The sequence below is a fragment of the Somniosus microcephalus genome, chromosome 2 (assembly GCF_052327205.1).
Source record: "Somniosus microcephalus isolate GS21.2 chromosome 2, FLI_Smic_1.0, whole genome shotgun sequence".
In the NCBI taxonomy this organism is placed as follows: Eukaryota; Metazoa; Chordata; class Chondrichthyes; order Squaliformes; family Somniosidae; genus Somniosus; species Somniosus microcephalus.
In genome coordinates, this window is record NC_140988.1 from 238,782,733 (window position 1) to 238,797,094 (window position 14,362).

Sequence of the window (14,362 nt, forward strand, 5' to 3'; positions counted from 1 at the left end):
AATGCCGGCAAAAGAGCCCGGCACTCAAGAGAAGTGCCGGGCTCACGGAGCACAGCCGGCACCCCGCGGGGGGCTGCACAGAAGGCCGGGGACAGCAACGGGGGCAGGTGCTGGCAGGCGGCCAGCAACAAAAATGGTCACCTGGCACCTCCCCTTTAATTTGTGCCGCCCCGGCTGCAGGTAGGCCCCCCTGACCCTGTCGGACAAAGCATCCGGCAGTAAGTCGGGGGCACTATCGAAGATCGCGGCTGGGGCGCTGCGCATGACGATGACGTCATCACTGGTGGTGCAGCGGCGTGGGGCGCTAACGGTTATCGCCACCGCTAACCTCCCGCTGAATTTTGCGGGAGGCATTGGCGCCGCCGCGCCCAGGTGCTAGTTGCTTTGCGCCCCATTAGCACCCTCTTAAGGTGCTAACGAGAGGCGCAAATCAACCGAATTTTTACCCCATTCTTTTTGAATGAATTTGCTGAAGGTGGCACACAGGAATTCTTCCCTCAATTTTGCTAAATCAGAAAAAAATAATTGTTAGGATAATTTCTGTAATTCTACTTTAAAATTGTCAAAAGACTAAAAAAGCAAAGACAGATGGCTTAAAGAGCACTGCCTAGATTTTCTGATTGACATTATAGTAACACTGCAATTAACCTATTTAACTCTAGCATTAAAATAATGCTGATTGGGAAATCTAGGCTCACCTGTAATCCAAAACCATCCATCCATATATAGCAGGTGCGGCCAAACCTCATCTTTTTGTGGCCCACTTGGTTTCATGGAACCACATGGAAAGAACATAAGAATTATCGACTTCTGTTTTGAATATACCCTATGACTGAGCCTCCACAGCCCTCTGGGGTAGAGAATTGCAAAGATTCACCACCCTCTGTGTGAAGAAATGTCTTCTCATCTCAGTCCTGAATGGCCTACCTGTTATCTTGAGGCTGTGGCCCCTGGTTCTAGACTCCCCAGCTAAGGGAAACATTCTCCCAGCATCCATCCTATGTATGCTTCAATGAAATCCCCTCTCATTCTTCTGAATTCAAGAGAATACAGGCTTAGTTTACTCAATCTCTTCTCATACGACAGTCCCGCCATCCCGGGAATCAATCTCGTGAACCTTCGTTGCACTCCCTCTATGGCAAGTATATCCTTCCTTAGGTAAGGAGACCAAAATCGTACACAGTACTCTAGGTGTGGTCTCACCAAGGCCCTATATAATTGAACTAAAACTTCTTTACTCCTGTGCTCAAATCCTCTTGTAATGAAGGCCAGCATACCATGTGCCTTCCTAATGGCTTGCTGCACCTGCACATTCACTTTCAGTGACTCATGTGCAAGGACACCCAGGTCCCGTTGAGCATCTGCATTCCTCAATCTTTTACCATTTAGGAAATACTTTGCCTTTCTGTTTTTCTACCAAAGTGGATAACTTCACATTTATCCACATTATATTCCATCTGCCATGTTCTCACCCACTCACTGAGCCTGTCGTGATCCCCTTGAAGCCTCTTCCCAACCTCTTCGCAACTGACACTGCCACCTAGCTTTGTATCATCAGCAAATTTGGAAATGTTACATTTAGTCCCCTCATTCAAATCATTGATATAGATTGTGAATAGCTGGGGCCCAAGCACCGATCCTTGCGGTACCCCACTAGTCACAGCCTGCCATCCTGAAAAAGACCCGTTTATCCCTACTCTTTATTTTCTGTCTATTAACCAATTCTCAATCCATGCTAGTATATTACCCCCAATTCCGTGTGCCCTAATTTTGTTCACCAACCTCTTGTGTGGGACCTTATCGAAGGCCTTCTGAAAATCCAGATACACCACATCTACCGGTTCCCCTTTGTCTACTCCACTAGTTCCATCCTCAAAGAACTCCAATAGGTTTGTCAAACAGGATTTCCCTTTCATAAATCCATGTTGACTCTGCCCAATCTTACTATTAGATTCTAAGTGCCTAATTATTGCATCCTTTATAATAGATTCCAGCATTTTCCCAACTACTGATGTGAGGCTAACAGGTCTGTAGTTCCCCGTTTTCTTTCTCCCTCCTTTCTTAAATAGCGGGAGCGGGGTTACATTTGCTATCCTCCAATCTGCAGGAACCGTTCCAGAATCTATAGAATTTTGGAAGATGACAACCAATGCGTCCACTATTCCAATGGCTACCTCTTTCAAAACCCGAGGATGTAGGTCATCCACTCCTTGGGATTTGTCGACTTTTAGTCCCATTAATTTTGCTAGTACTGTTTTTTTACTAATAATAATTTCTTTAAGTTCCTCATTCTCATCACACCCTTGGTTTTCTCATATTTCTGGGAGGTTTTTTGTGTCTTCCTCCATGAAGACAGAAACAAAGTATTTATTTAATTTCTCTGCCATTTCCTCATTCCCCATCATAAATTCTCCCGTCTCTGACTGTAAAGGACCTACTTTTACCTTTGCCAGGCTTTTCCTTTTCACATACCTATAGAAGCTTTTACAATCCGTTTATGGGCCAGAAATTCCAGAACGGGGCTTGCAGCGCGTGCAAGCCCCGTATTTGCACTTACCCCGCGCTCCTGCCGATCAGCTTCTGGGACGCCTGAACTTGCAGAAATAGAAAGCACATTCCCGGGCAGCGTAGGACGTCACGCCGCCCAGGAGTGCAGCCAGCGCGGATCCAGGAGCGTGCAGTGTAAGTGAGACATGCCCCTTGAGGTCTCAGTTTCACTGGACACGCCCCCAATGTTTCTGTCAAGCTGCTTTGCTTTCTTACATGCAAAGCAGCAGTTTAAATAGGTTTTTGGAAGTTTTTTGAAGATTTTGGTAACTTTTATAAACTTTTTAAAATGTTTACATTATTTTGAGTAATCTGAAGTAGTTTTAAAGAGAATTAAAGCAATTTAAAGACATTTAAAAGCCCTAAAAGAATTTTTTTAATTCCATTTATTTATTTAGCAATGTCGTCGTCATACGTGTCTTCACACTGTTCCCTTTGGGGAACTGTATGAAGTGGTGGAAGGATTTATGGCCGTGATTAACGCTCATTCCGTGACCGTAACCATCTTTGAACCAGCCATTAGGGCGGTTAGTCCTATGGCGGGAGGGTTTTACGGGCTCCCACAAGCTATACAAGGAGGGGGGGGCCACCCACACCCACGGACGCAAATATCCCACTGGATGTCAACCCAGAATTTAGAGCCGGAGCTCCGACTCCACTTGCCGGGACTGTCTGGAGCGGGGTTCGAAACCCTACCCTGATCTGGCCCAGCGGCGGGGATCCTACCGCTATGACAAAGGCCCAATCCGATTAGCAACGTGAAATGGCAGCATAGGGCTCCAGTCACGGGGAGGGAAAAGGCGCAGGAAACGTATGGGTGTCACCTTTTGTGCGGAGTGGGCCTTTTGCGTAGCAGTAAGCATCCCCGCCGCTGGGCCAGAAGGAGTAGGGTTTTGAACCCCACTCCAGACAGTCCCGGCAAGTGGAGTCGGAGCTCCAACTTTAAATTCTGGGTGGACATCCAGCGGGATACTTGCGTCCGTGGGTGTTGGTGGCCCCCCCCCTCAGATGGGTTGTGGGAGCCCATAAAACCCTCCCGCCATAGGACTAACCACCCTAATGGCTGGTTCAAAGATGGTTACAGTCACGGAATGAGCGTTAATCACGGCCATAAATCCTTCCACCACTTCATACAGTTCCCCAAAGGGAACAGTGTGAGGATACGTCCGATGATGACCTCTTGCGCAATGCACCTCCTTGGACCCTCAGTCGCAGATGCGAGGGGGCAAGTCGTGCAAGTGTTAAATTTTTTATTTTATTGACATGTAAAATGTTGGCCCAATAATTCCCTTCCAAATGCGCTAGTACGGTCGGGGTACTTACGCATCTGGCCGGATGAAATGCCGGTTTTCAGCATGCACAGTGCATGTGGGGAACACCGGCATTTCCTGTCCTCTGAACGAAGGGGTTCAGAGGCAGAACGCGTGCGACTGCACAGGCAGCGCGTGCGCAGTATAATTCGCCGCTTTCATTAATGCTTTCAGTGAGGTCCAGTCATTACAACTTACACATGAAAAAATCATGGGTACAGTTGCTCCAGAGGCTGCGGAGGAAGATATTTCTTATCGTGGAGCTTCTTAAAGTATGTATGTCTGTATATATTCCTTTGCGTGTTATGTATATATTCCTTTACTTATGTGTATGAATGTATTATTTAATTATGACTTTCAGAGAAAGTAACTTATTGGAAAATCATAATTAAAAACATACATTCATACACATTAGTAAAGGAATATAAAACATACATACATATACGTAAAGGAATATATGTGGACATACATACATAACTCATTCTCACATTCCATTCACACAGCCACAATTGCTCCTTCTACCTACCGTTCTGAAAACCCTTTAAAAAAAAAAAAAATTTTAACTTTAAAACTTACTTAAAATTTCTTAAAATAACTTCCCTCCCTTTCCCAAACAAAAATATTGCATTTCAAAAGCTCCACGATAAAATATATCTTCCTCCGCAGCCAATGAACCACTTTACACTTGCTTTTTTTAAGTGTAACTTCTAAGGACTTAACCTCACGGATTTCATGAATGAAATCCACGAAGTTCACTGCGCAAGCGCTGCCTGTGCAGTCGCACGCGCTCGAGGTCTGGAAATGCCGGCGTTCCCCGCATGCGCTGTTCATGCTGAACGCCGGCATTTCCAACGGCCAGAAGCGTGAGTAAGCCGACCGTACTCACGCTTCTGGCCTGAAATTTCTGGCCCTTTATATTTTTTACTAGTTTGTGCTCATATTCCATTTTCCCTTTCTTTATCAATTTCTTGGTCCCCCTTTGCTGATTTCTAAAAAGATCCCAATCCTTTGGCTGACCGCTTTTTCTGGCAACTTTATAAGCTTCCTCCTTTGACTTAATACTAGCTTTAATTTTTTTTTGTATGCTGTACCTGCATGCCAAACTATGACCTCTAGTTCTAGACTCTCCAGCCAGGGGAAACAACCTCTCAGCATCTACCCTGTCAATTCCCCTCAGAATCTTATATGTTTCAATGAGATCACCTCTCATTCTTCTAAACTCCAGAGAATATAGGCCCAATCTACTCGATCTCTCCTCAGGACAACCCTTTCATCCCAGGGATCAATCTAGTAAATCTTTGTTGCACCACCTCTAAGGCAAGTATATCCTTCCTCAGACAAGGAGACCAGAACTGTGCACAGTACTCCAGGTGTGGTCTCACCAAAGCCCTGTACCAGTGTAATAAGATTTCCTTACTCTTGTACTCCAACCCCTTTGCAATAAAGGCCAACATGCCATTTGCCTTCCCAATTGCTTGCTGTACCTGCATGCCAACTCTCTGTGTTTCCTGAACAAAGACACCTAAATCTTTCTGAATACCAACATTTAATAGTTTTCTCACCATTTAAAAAATATTTCTGTTTTTCTAGTCTTCCTATCAAATTGAATAACCTCACATTTCCCCACATTATACTCCATCTGCCACCTTATTGCCCACTCACTTAACCTGTCTATATTCCTTTGCAGGCTCTTTGTGTCCTCCTCATAGCTTACTTTCCCACCTAGCTTTGTATCATCAGCAAACTTGGATATATTGCACTCGGTCCCTTCATCTAAGCCATTAATATAGATTGTAAATAGCTGAGGCCCAATTACTGATCCTTGCAGCACCCCACTAGTTAAAACCTATCAACCGGAAAATCACCCGTTTATCCCTACTCTCTGTTTTCTGTCCGTTAAACAATCCTCTATGCTAATATTACCCCCAACCCCATGAACCCTTATGTTGCTTAGCAACCTTTCATGTGGGACCTTATCGAATGCCTTTTGGAAATCCAAATATATTACATCCCCTGGTTCCCCTTTATCTACCCTGCTAGTTACATCCTCAAAAACTCTAATAAATTTGTCAAACACAATTTCCCTTTCATAAAACCATGTTGACTTTGCCTAATCATAATATGATTTTCTAAGTGCCCTGTTACCACTTCCATAATAATGGATTCCAGCATCTAAGGGACCAATGCTTACTTTTGCTACTCTCTCCCTTTTTACATACTTGTCGAAGCTCTTACAATTAAAAAAAAATATTTCTTGCTAATTTACTTTCATATTATATTTTCTCCCTTTTTATCAATTCTTTTTGGCCATCCTTTGCTGGTTTCTAAAGCTCTCCCAATCCTCAGGCTTACTACTACTCTTGGCAACATTATAAGCCTTGTCTTTTAATCTAATACTATCCCTAACTTCCTTAGTTAGCCACGGATGGATCACTTTTCCCATGGAGTTTTTATTTCCCAATGGAATGTATATTCATTCAAAATTTTGGAATATTTCTTTAAATGTTTGCCACTGGTTACCTACCGTCATACCCTTTAATCTAATTTCCCAATCTACTTTAACCAACACACCCCCAATACCTATGCAATTAGCTTTATTTAAGTTTAAGACTCAGTTTTGTGCTTAGAATTTCACATTGGGTTTGAGAGTGAAATACTTATCATATTATGATCACTCTTCCCCAGAGGATCCTTTACTATGAGATTACTAATCAACCCTACACATACAAGACCTAAAATAGCCTGTTCCCTGGTTGGTTTCACAATGTATTGTTCTAGGAAACTGTCTCAAATGCATTTCATGAACTTATCCTCTAGACTACCTTTGCCAATTTGATTTGGCCAGTCGATATGAAGATTAAAGACCACACAATTATTGTATTTCCTTTGTTATAATCTCCTATTATTTGTTGATTAATATGCTGTTGAATGGTATAGCTACTGTTTGGGGGCCAAAAACTACTCCCAACTGTGTTTTCTGCCCCTTGTTATTTGTTATCTCCACCCATACTGATTCTACTTCCTGATCTTTTGAGCCGAGATCATTCACACTACTGTCCTTATGTCATCCTTTATTATCAGGGCTACCCCCCTCCTTTTCCATTCTGCCTGTCTTTTCGAAACATCAAGTACCTTGGAATATTTAATTCACATCCTTGGTCACCTTGCAACCATGTCTTTGTAATGGTTATTAGATCAAAGCCATTTATCCCAATTTGTGCCACTAATTCCTCTATCTTGTTACAAATGCTTTGTGCATTCAGATAAAGAGCCTTTAATTTTAACTTTTTACCATTATTCCCTGCTTTCACCTTATTCGCTGATGCACTATTACCATTAAACTCTCTGTCCCTTCCTGTCACACTCTGCTTATCTTCACCCAAATTGCTACACTGCTCCATTGCCTTGACTTTTCTCTTTAGATTTCAAAATGTCCTCTCACCTGACCCCTCCCCACTTTTTAGTTTAAAGCCCTAGTTATTCAATTCACCAGGACACTGGTCCCAGCCCGGTTTAAGTGGAGCCCATCCCAATGGAACAGCTCCCTCTTTCCCCAGTATTGGTGCCAGTGCCCCATGAATTGAAACTCCTTCCTCCCACACCACTCTTTGAGCCACGCATTTAACTCTTGATCTGCTCCCGGTTAAGCAGCACCTCGATTTCAAAATTCTTATCCTTGTTTTCAAATCCCTCCATGGCCTCGCCCCTTCCTATCTCTGTAATATCCTTCAGCCTCACAACCGCCCCCCCCCCCACACACAAGATATCTGCGCTCCTCTAATTCTGCCCTCTTGAGCATCCCTGATTATAATCGCTCAACCTTTGGTGGCCGTGTCTTCTGTTACCTAGGCCCTAAGCTCTGGAATTCCCTACCTAAACCTGTCCCCCTCACTACCTCTCTTTCCTCCTTTAAGAAGCTCCTTAAAACCTACCTCTTTGACCAAGCTTTTGGTCACCTGCCCTAATTTATCCTTATGCGGCTCGGTGGGGTGGGCGGTTGTGAGGCTGAAGGATATTACAGGGCCTACTCCTGCTCCTATCTTCTATGTATCTATGTATCTATGTGTCAAATTTTTTGTCTTAAAACACTCCTGTGCAGCACCTTGGGATGTTTTACTACATTAAATGCGCTATATAAATACAAGTTGTTGTTGTTGCTTGTTCTTATGCCAATTTGTGTGTGGCTCAGGTACCAATCCAGAGATTATTACCTTGGAGGTTCTGCATTTTAATTTGGTCCCTAGCTCCTCAAACGATCTCAGCAGAACCTCATTTCTAGTTCTACCTATGTCGTTGGTTCCTATGCGGACCACAACAACAGGATCCTCCCCCTCTTATGCCAAATTCTTCTCCAGCCACGAGGAGATATCCTTAACCCTTGTATCAGGCAGGCAACACAGCCTCCCAGTCGCAGCTGCAGAGAACAGTATCTATCCCCCTGACTACTGTCCCCTACCACTACAATATTCCTTTTCACTCCCCCCACTTGAATGGCCTCCTGTACCCTGATGCCATGGTCAGTTTGCTCACCCTCCCTGCAGACTTTGCTCTCATCCAACAGGTTCTTGCTGCCTGTGTGGATAAGAGCGAAGTCAGAGGCTCCTCCAGCACTGCACCTGGGGTCTCCTTACCTACCTGAGTTGCAGTCACAGCCCTGACCACTAACCAGACTTGTACCACTACCTAACCTGAGGGGTGTGACTGCCTCCTGGATCAAAGTGCCCAGGTCACTCTACCCCTTCCTGATGCCCTGCAATGCCCGCACCTTGGACTCCAGCTCAACAACTCTGAGCTGAAGTTCCTCACGATGCAGACACTTACTGCAGACGTGGTTGTCCGGGATCACGGTGCTCCCCACAAACTCCCACATGTTGCAGTGGCGGCACACCACCTGCCCTGCCATCCCTATATAACCTTGTTTTATTTATTTTATTAATTAAATTCATGTATTTAAGTAACTTAGTTTATAGTTTAGTTTTTTTAAACTAATTACTAGCTCTAGGTAGATGAAATTAAATATTTACATGTTACACAAAGCACTTCAAGTATTGGAGGCAAAAAGCAGCACCTCCTTCACCCTCAGTTCCAAATTCCCAACTTTAACACTCTGTTTAAGTGCACTCCATTTAAGACCACTCTGTGCTTCAGTAGATAGTGTTTACTTTTATACCCTAAGAGCCACACCCAAGTTACAAGTGCTCTCTCCGCTCCTTGCTCAGAGTAATTAGTACCTATTCAAGACAAGCACTTACAGTTGACAGACAGTTAACTGCCACTGTCAGGCAGTCTCTGTTAACCACAGTTTTAAAAGTTCTTGGTTAAATTCAAAATGTTAATCTACATTTCAGGTTACATATTATCTAGGTGAATAAACGTAGATTGTATATGACAGAAGGTTTTGCAAACACCAATAAAAACTGAAATTGCCTAGACTAACGAACAATGGGAAGGTTATTAGATTTGCTGTTCCTCCATCTCTGTTTTCCTGATTGGTTGCTCCCTGCTCTCCTTTTTTCCCAGCTGGATTATATTCCTTCTCTGCTGGCTGACTGTCTGCTGCTATCTCTTTTGTTATTGGCTTTGCCTTTTAAACTTTGCCTTGTGGATTGGAAAAAGCTGCTTACCATTGATGCAAAAGTGCCACTACTTCAATATGGATTTAGATGTCCAGAAGCCAATGTCTGAAGTCCTGTGATATCCTTTGTGGGTTCCTGAAGGGTCACTGTGGCATCAAAGTTGAGAGCAGTAGTGATAGTGTATAGTGGATGGTTGGCTCTTCCTGCAGGTCTCTGCGGTCCAAATGTCCTAGCTTAGTTATATCCTCCCTGTAAGCCTGTGCCTTCTCATGCGCTACTCCTCTATCATGCCTGGTTAACTGATTTAACCTGGGATAGTATCTGCTGGGAGTTGTGTACCATCTATAACCTCTGCTCTCCTGGGCTGCCAACTCCTCCACCTTGCACTCCTCCAATGCAATATACTCACAAATGCCACAGCCAAATCCTCTTGGGCGGAAAACTCCCCTCTACTGCTAGCTTTATCCACCATAGTTACACTTTTGAAACCTTTCCCTTCACTAAAGTCATTCATGCTTGATCTGACATGGAAAAATACTCATTTTTGATTTGATTCTGCAGCTGTGGATGACTGCATGAGTTCATCATTAATGGCCCTAATAAGACCTCAACAAGTAAAATTCTGACTTTTCATCATGTTTCACAAAACTTCATTACTCCTTTTTTGTAGGGATAGGGACCATCAGAGCAGTGCTAAACCTGGCCAAATAGTCTGTTAGTGTTTTCTACCAATATTACACCACTTTTTACTCATTTTCTCACTAAAATCAGCAGAGGGAAGAAAATATGGTCCTTTGCAAGCAGGCAGCACTCAAAAAGTTACTATCTTGGTATAAACATTACTACAATTTATAGCAATCTATCTGTTCTAAGAATTATTTGGTTTGTTTAAATTTTCCAAACCTACCCCAGTCTTTGGTTTAGCCCCCGGACCTGCCATGGAGGATGTGGATCCAAGTGGTGAGTGGACAAGATGAACCTTCTGGTTTTGACTGATTGCAATCACATCTGCTCCATTCTCTGAATCAGACTCCAACTCCTGCCAACAGACCGTGGGAAACATCATAATATTAACCCATACAAAACCTTAATAAAAGAAAGAAAGACTTGCATTTATAAAGCACCTTTCATGACATCAGGACGTCCCAAAGCACTTTACAGCCAATAAAGTACTTTTGAAGTGTAGTCACTATTGTAATTTAGGAAACGCGGGAGCCAATTTGCGCACAGCAAGCTCCCACAAACAACAATATGACAATGACCAGATCATTTGTTTTTGTGATGTTGATTGAGGGAAAAATATTGGCCAGGACACTGGGGATAACTCCCCTGCTCTTCTTCTCAATAGTGTCATGGGATCTTTTACCTGAAAAAGCAGGTAATAAGCCCATACAAAAAAAAAATCAGTAATAATCAACATCATAAATTCTTCCAAAAGTTAGAGACCTGGAACTGAAGGTGGCCTTGACATCAGGCAATGCTCCTTAGATTAGCCAACCAGGTTCTACATTCAAAATGTTCACAAATCTGTGATTAAAACAAATTCCACTGATAAAACTTTTTTTGAAACTATCCCTGTTGTATTTCCGCTAAATTCTGCACATTCCAGTATTAATAAACAGCACTTACTACTGAAGAAAGATCTGAGAAATCCCCCTTTTGTTCCATCTGTGTTTAGTTTCATAAAATAACTTTATGAGCTATACTGCATACAAGTTGCATGTACAGTCACTTCCACTACGAAGTTTTCCCCACACACAGCATCTCCCATACAATGGCAGTCAGGTGCTATGCAGTGTTTCAAAATCACATCCCAATATCAATTAGAGACATGGGATGTGATTGCAAGTCAGTGATGCACTCATTTTTGGGAGTAAATTTAGGTGATGCAGGATTTGCCAGATGAAATCTGCATTGTAGAGGGGGGAGGAGGCACAATTTCTGTGATGAAACAAAATATGAGGGGCTTTTGCAGAATGTTTTGCTCACTTGCAAGTACAATTTATTGAAATTAGAAAGTGCAAAATGGAGTTTTCCTTCAACAGAACAAACAGATTCCACTTCTGATAATAGCACGTTCCACTTATGAGGACATAATTCTTTGAAAATTACAGCATAGTTAGAACAGCACCTAACTTGTTAACTTAACCGGTAAATTATCATATTTTCCACCCTTTCAATTTGCACCTTGATTTTCTTAAAGGCACTGATTTTTGTTGGGGTACATTTCCACAGGTAACAGCAGATGCCCAGTACAGGAAATTTTGGTTTATCCGGAGGTTAACTGTCTGGAATGCTCGAGCCACCGGCAAAATTCAGGAGTCGGTTCAGTAAGTTTTTTTTCTTTTTGTTGCTTTTTTTTCACTAGTCAGGCTCTGCAAGGTCTAGCTAAAGCTGTTGCTTAGCTACAGAGACGCTTGCAAGCTACGGCCAACTGTTTAGAAGCTGTTGCAACAGGGTTTGTTGCTAGATACGGAGCTCAAAAGCTTCCGTATGTTTTAACATTAGCGCTGGTTTGTCCGGCAGTTTTGATGGGACGGCAACAGCTCGGTCCCGTCGGTGCCGGATATCACAAAGTTTCCTGTACATCACTAAAGCAACCATTCTTCAGGTGTGACTCTGGACAGCGAATGATGGCAAACTATTTAACTGTGACAAGTATTAGGTCTAAACACAGTCCTGTTCTCCAGGGACACAAGCAGGTACATGCAATGTACGCAATTACATCGTTTTTTATTTTGTTGGGGCACGTTACTAAATAGTTAGATTTTTATTTATTATTTGGTCCATGTGGGCCCCAGTAAAACCTGACTGTAATTGGAGTCTATAATGGGGACTGAACATTGGTGACCAAGCAATGTTTGCTGAGCAGCATGCAGCTCTTTTATAGTTGAAAATGTTACTTATTACACCTGGCTGCGCATTCAATTGCAAGCAATGCTGAATAAAACAAACAAAGCAATCAGTAAAACAGGCAGCATTCCTTTCACAAAGGAATTGCAAAGGGAGGCAGGGAATGAAAGAGAAAAAGAGGGAATGAGAGGGAGGACAGAGAATGAGAGGCAGCAGAGAAAAATTATTACTTCATTTTGCTCTTTTAGTTTATGGTTAAAGTAATTGCAAAGTTTAGTTTCTTCATAATTATTGTGTTTCTTCAAAAAAAAATATGGACACATTCTTTGATTTCATAGCTGTCTCTATAATTGTTTGGAAGGAGCGAGTACAATTTCACATTTGTTGTCTATATCCTGCCGCCTTCAACCTTTGCAGCAGGGATAGCAATTAAGAATGGGAACTGCGGCTCCCTTTCGCCCCTCCCTAGCCCGGCTACACTGAAGCCAATTGTAGCACCACCACAGCTGCCTGGCTGTCATTAGCTCACTCAGCACAAACCCATCAAAGGTGCTGGTAACCTAACACTTTCCTGGCAGTGCTCACACTGTTTTACCCAGCACATTTATCCAGTGAACATAATAATAAAAATCCATTTTTGTTGATCACATGGTGTCTGTTTTTCACTATTATTTTCTCTCTTCCCTGTTCTCCTGAAGGTCTTGTTACAGGTACTATGGTACAGTTCCACAGCTATAGAAACATAGAAGATAGGAGCAGGAGTAGGCCATTCGGCCCCTCGACCCTGCTCCGCCATTTAATGAGATCATGGCTGATCATCCAAATTCAGTACCCTGTCCCTGCTTTCTCCCCATATCCCTTGATCCCTTTAGCCTTAAGAAATATATCCAACTCCTTCTTGAATATATTTAATGAATTGGCCTCAACTGCTTTCTGTGGTAGAGAATTCCACAGGTTCACCACTCTCTGGGTGAAGAAATTCCTCCTCATCTCTGTCCTAAATGGCTTACCCCTTATCATTAGACTGTGACCCCTGGTTCTGGACTCCCTGGCTACTGGGAACATCCTTCTGCATCTAGTCTGTCTACTCCTGTTAGAATTTTATAAGTTTCAATGAGATCCCCTCTCATTCTTCTAAACTCCAGCGAGTACAAGCCCAATCGACCCAATCTCTCCTCATACGTCATTCCTGCCATCCCAGGTATCTGTCTGGTGAATCTTCACTGCACTCCCTCCATGGCAAGAACATCCTTCCTCAGATAAGGTGACCAAAACTGCACACAATACTCAAGGTGTGGCCTCACCAAGGCCCTGTACAACTGCAGCAAGACATCCTTGCTCCTGTACTCGAATCCTCTCGATATGAAGACCAACATACCATTTGCCTTCTTAACCACCTGCTGCACCTACATGCTTACTTTCAGCGACTGGTGCACAAGGACAGCCAGGTCTCGTTGCACTTCCCCTTTTCCCAATCTGTTGCCGTTCAGATAATAATCTGCCTTCCTGTTTTGGCCACCGAAGTGCATAACCTCACATTTATCCACATTATACTGCATCTGTCATGCATCTGCCCAATCACCCAACCTGTCCGAATCATACTGGAGTTTCTCGGCATCCTCCTCACAGCACACACAGCTTTGTGTCATCTGCAAACTTGGAGATATTACATCTAGTTTCCTCGTTTAGATCATTAATATATATTGTGAATAGCTAGGGTCCTAGCACCGATCCGTGCGGTACCCCACTAGTCACTGCCTGCCACTCGGAAAAAGACCTGTTTATTCCAACTCTTTGCTTCCTGTCTGCCAACCAGTTCTCTATCCAAGTCAATACCTTACCCCCAATCCCATGTGCTTTAACTTTGCACGCTAATCTCTTATGCGGGACCTTATCGAAAGCCTTCTGAAAGTCCAAATACACCACATCCACTGGTTCTCCCTTATCTATTCTACCAGTTACATCCTCAAAAAATTCCAGTAGATTAGTCAAGCACGATTTACCTTTTGTAGTTCCATGTCTACTTTGTCCGATCCTGTCACTGTTTTCCAAGTGCTCTGCTATTACATCTTTTAT

At 43.2% G+C, this 14,362-nt stretch overlaps 1 protein-coding gene across 1 annotated transcript in view; it reads right to left on the reverse strand.

Moving 5' to 3' along the window:
* Positions 1 to 14,362, reverse strand: part of LOC147123306 (rho GTPase-activating protein 7-like) — a 266,741-nt gene that overhangs the window by 52,231 nt on the left and 200,148 nt on the right. The window contains exon 3 of the mRNA XM_085965765.1: positions 10,341 to 10,472. Coding sequence (XP_085821891.1) covers positions 10,341 to 10,472 — 132 coding nt within the window. The remainder of the gene's footprint in view (positions 1 to 10,340; positions 10,473 to 14,362) is intronic.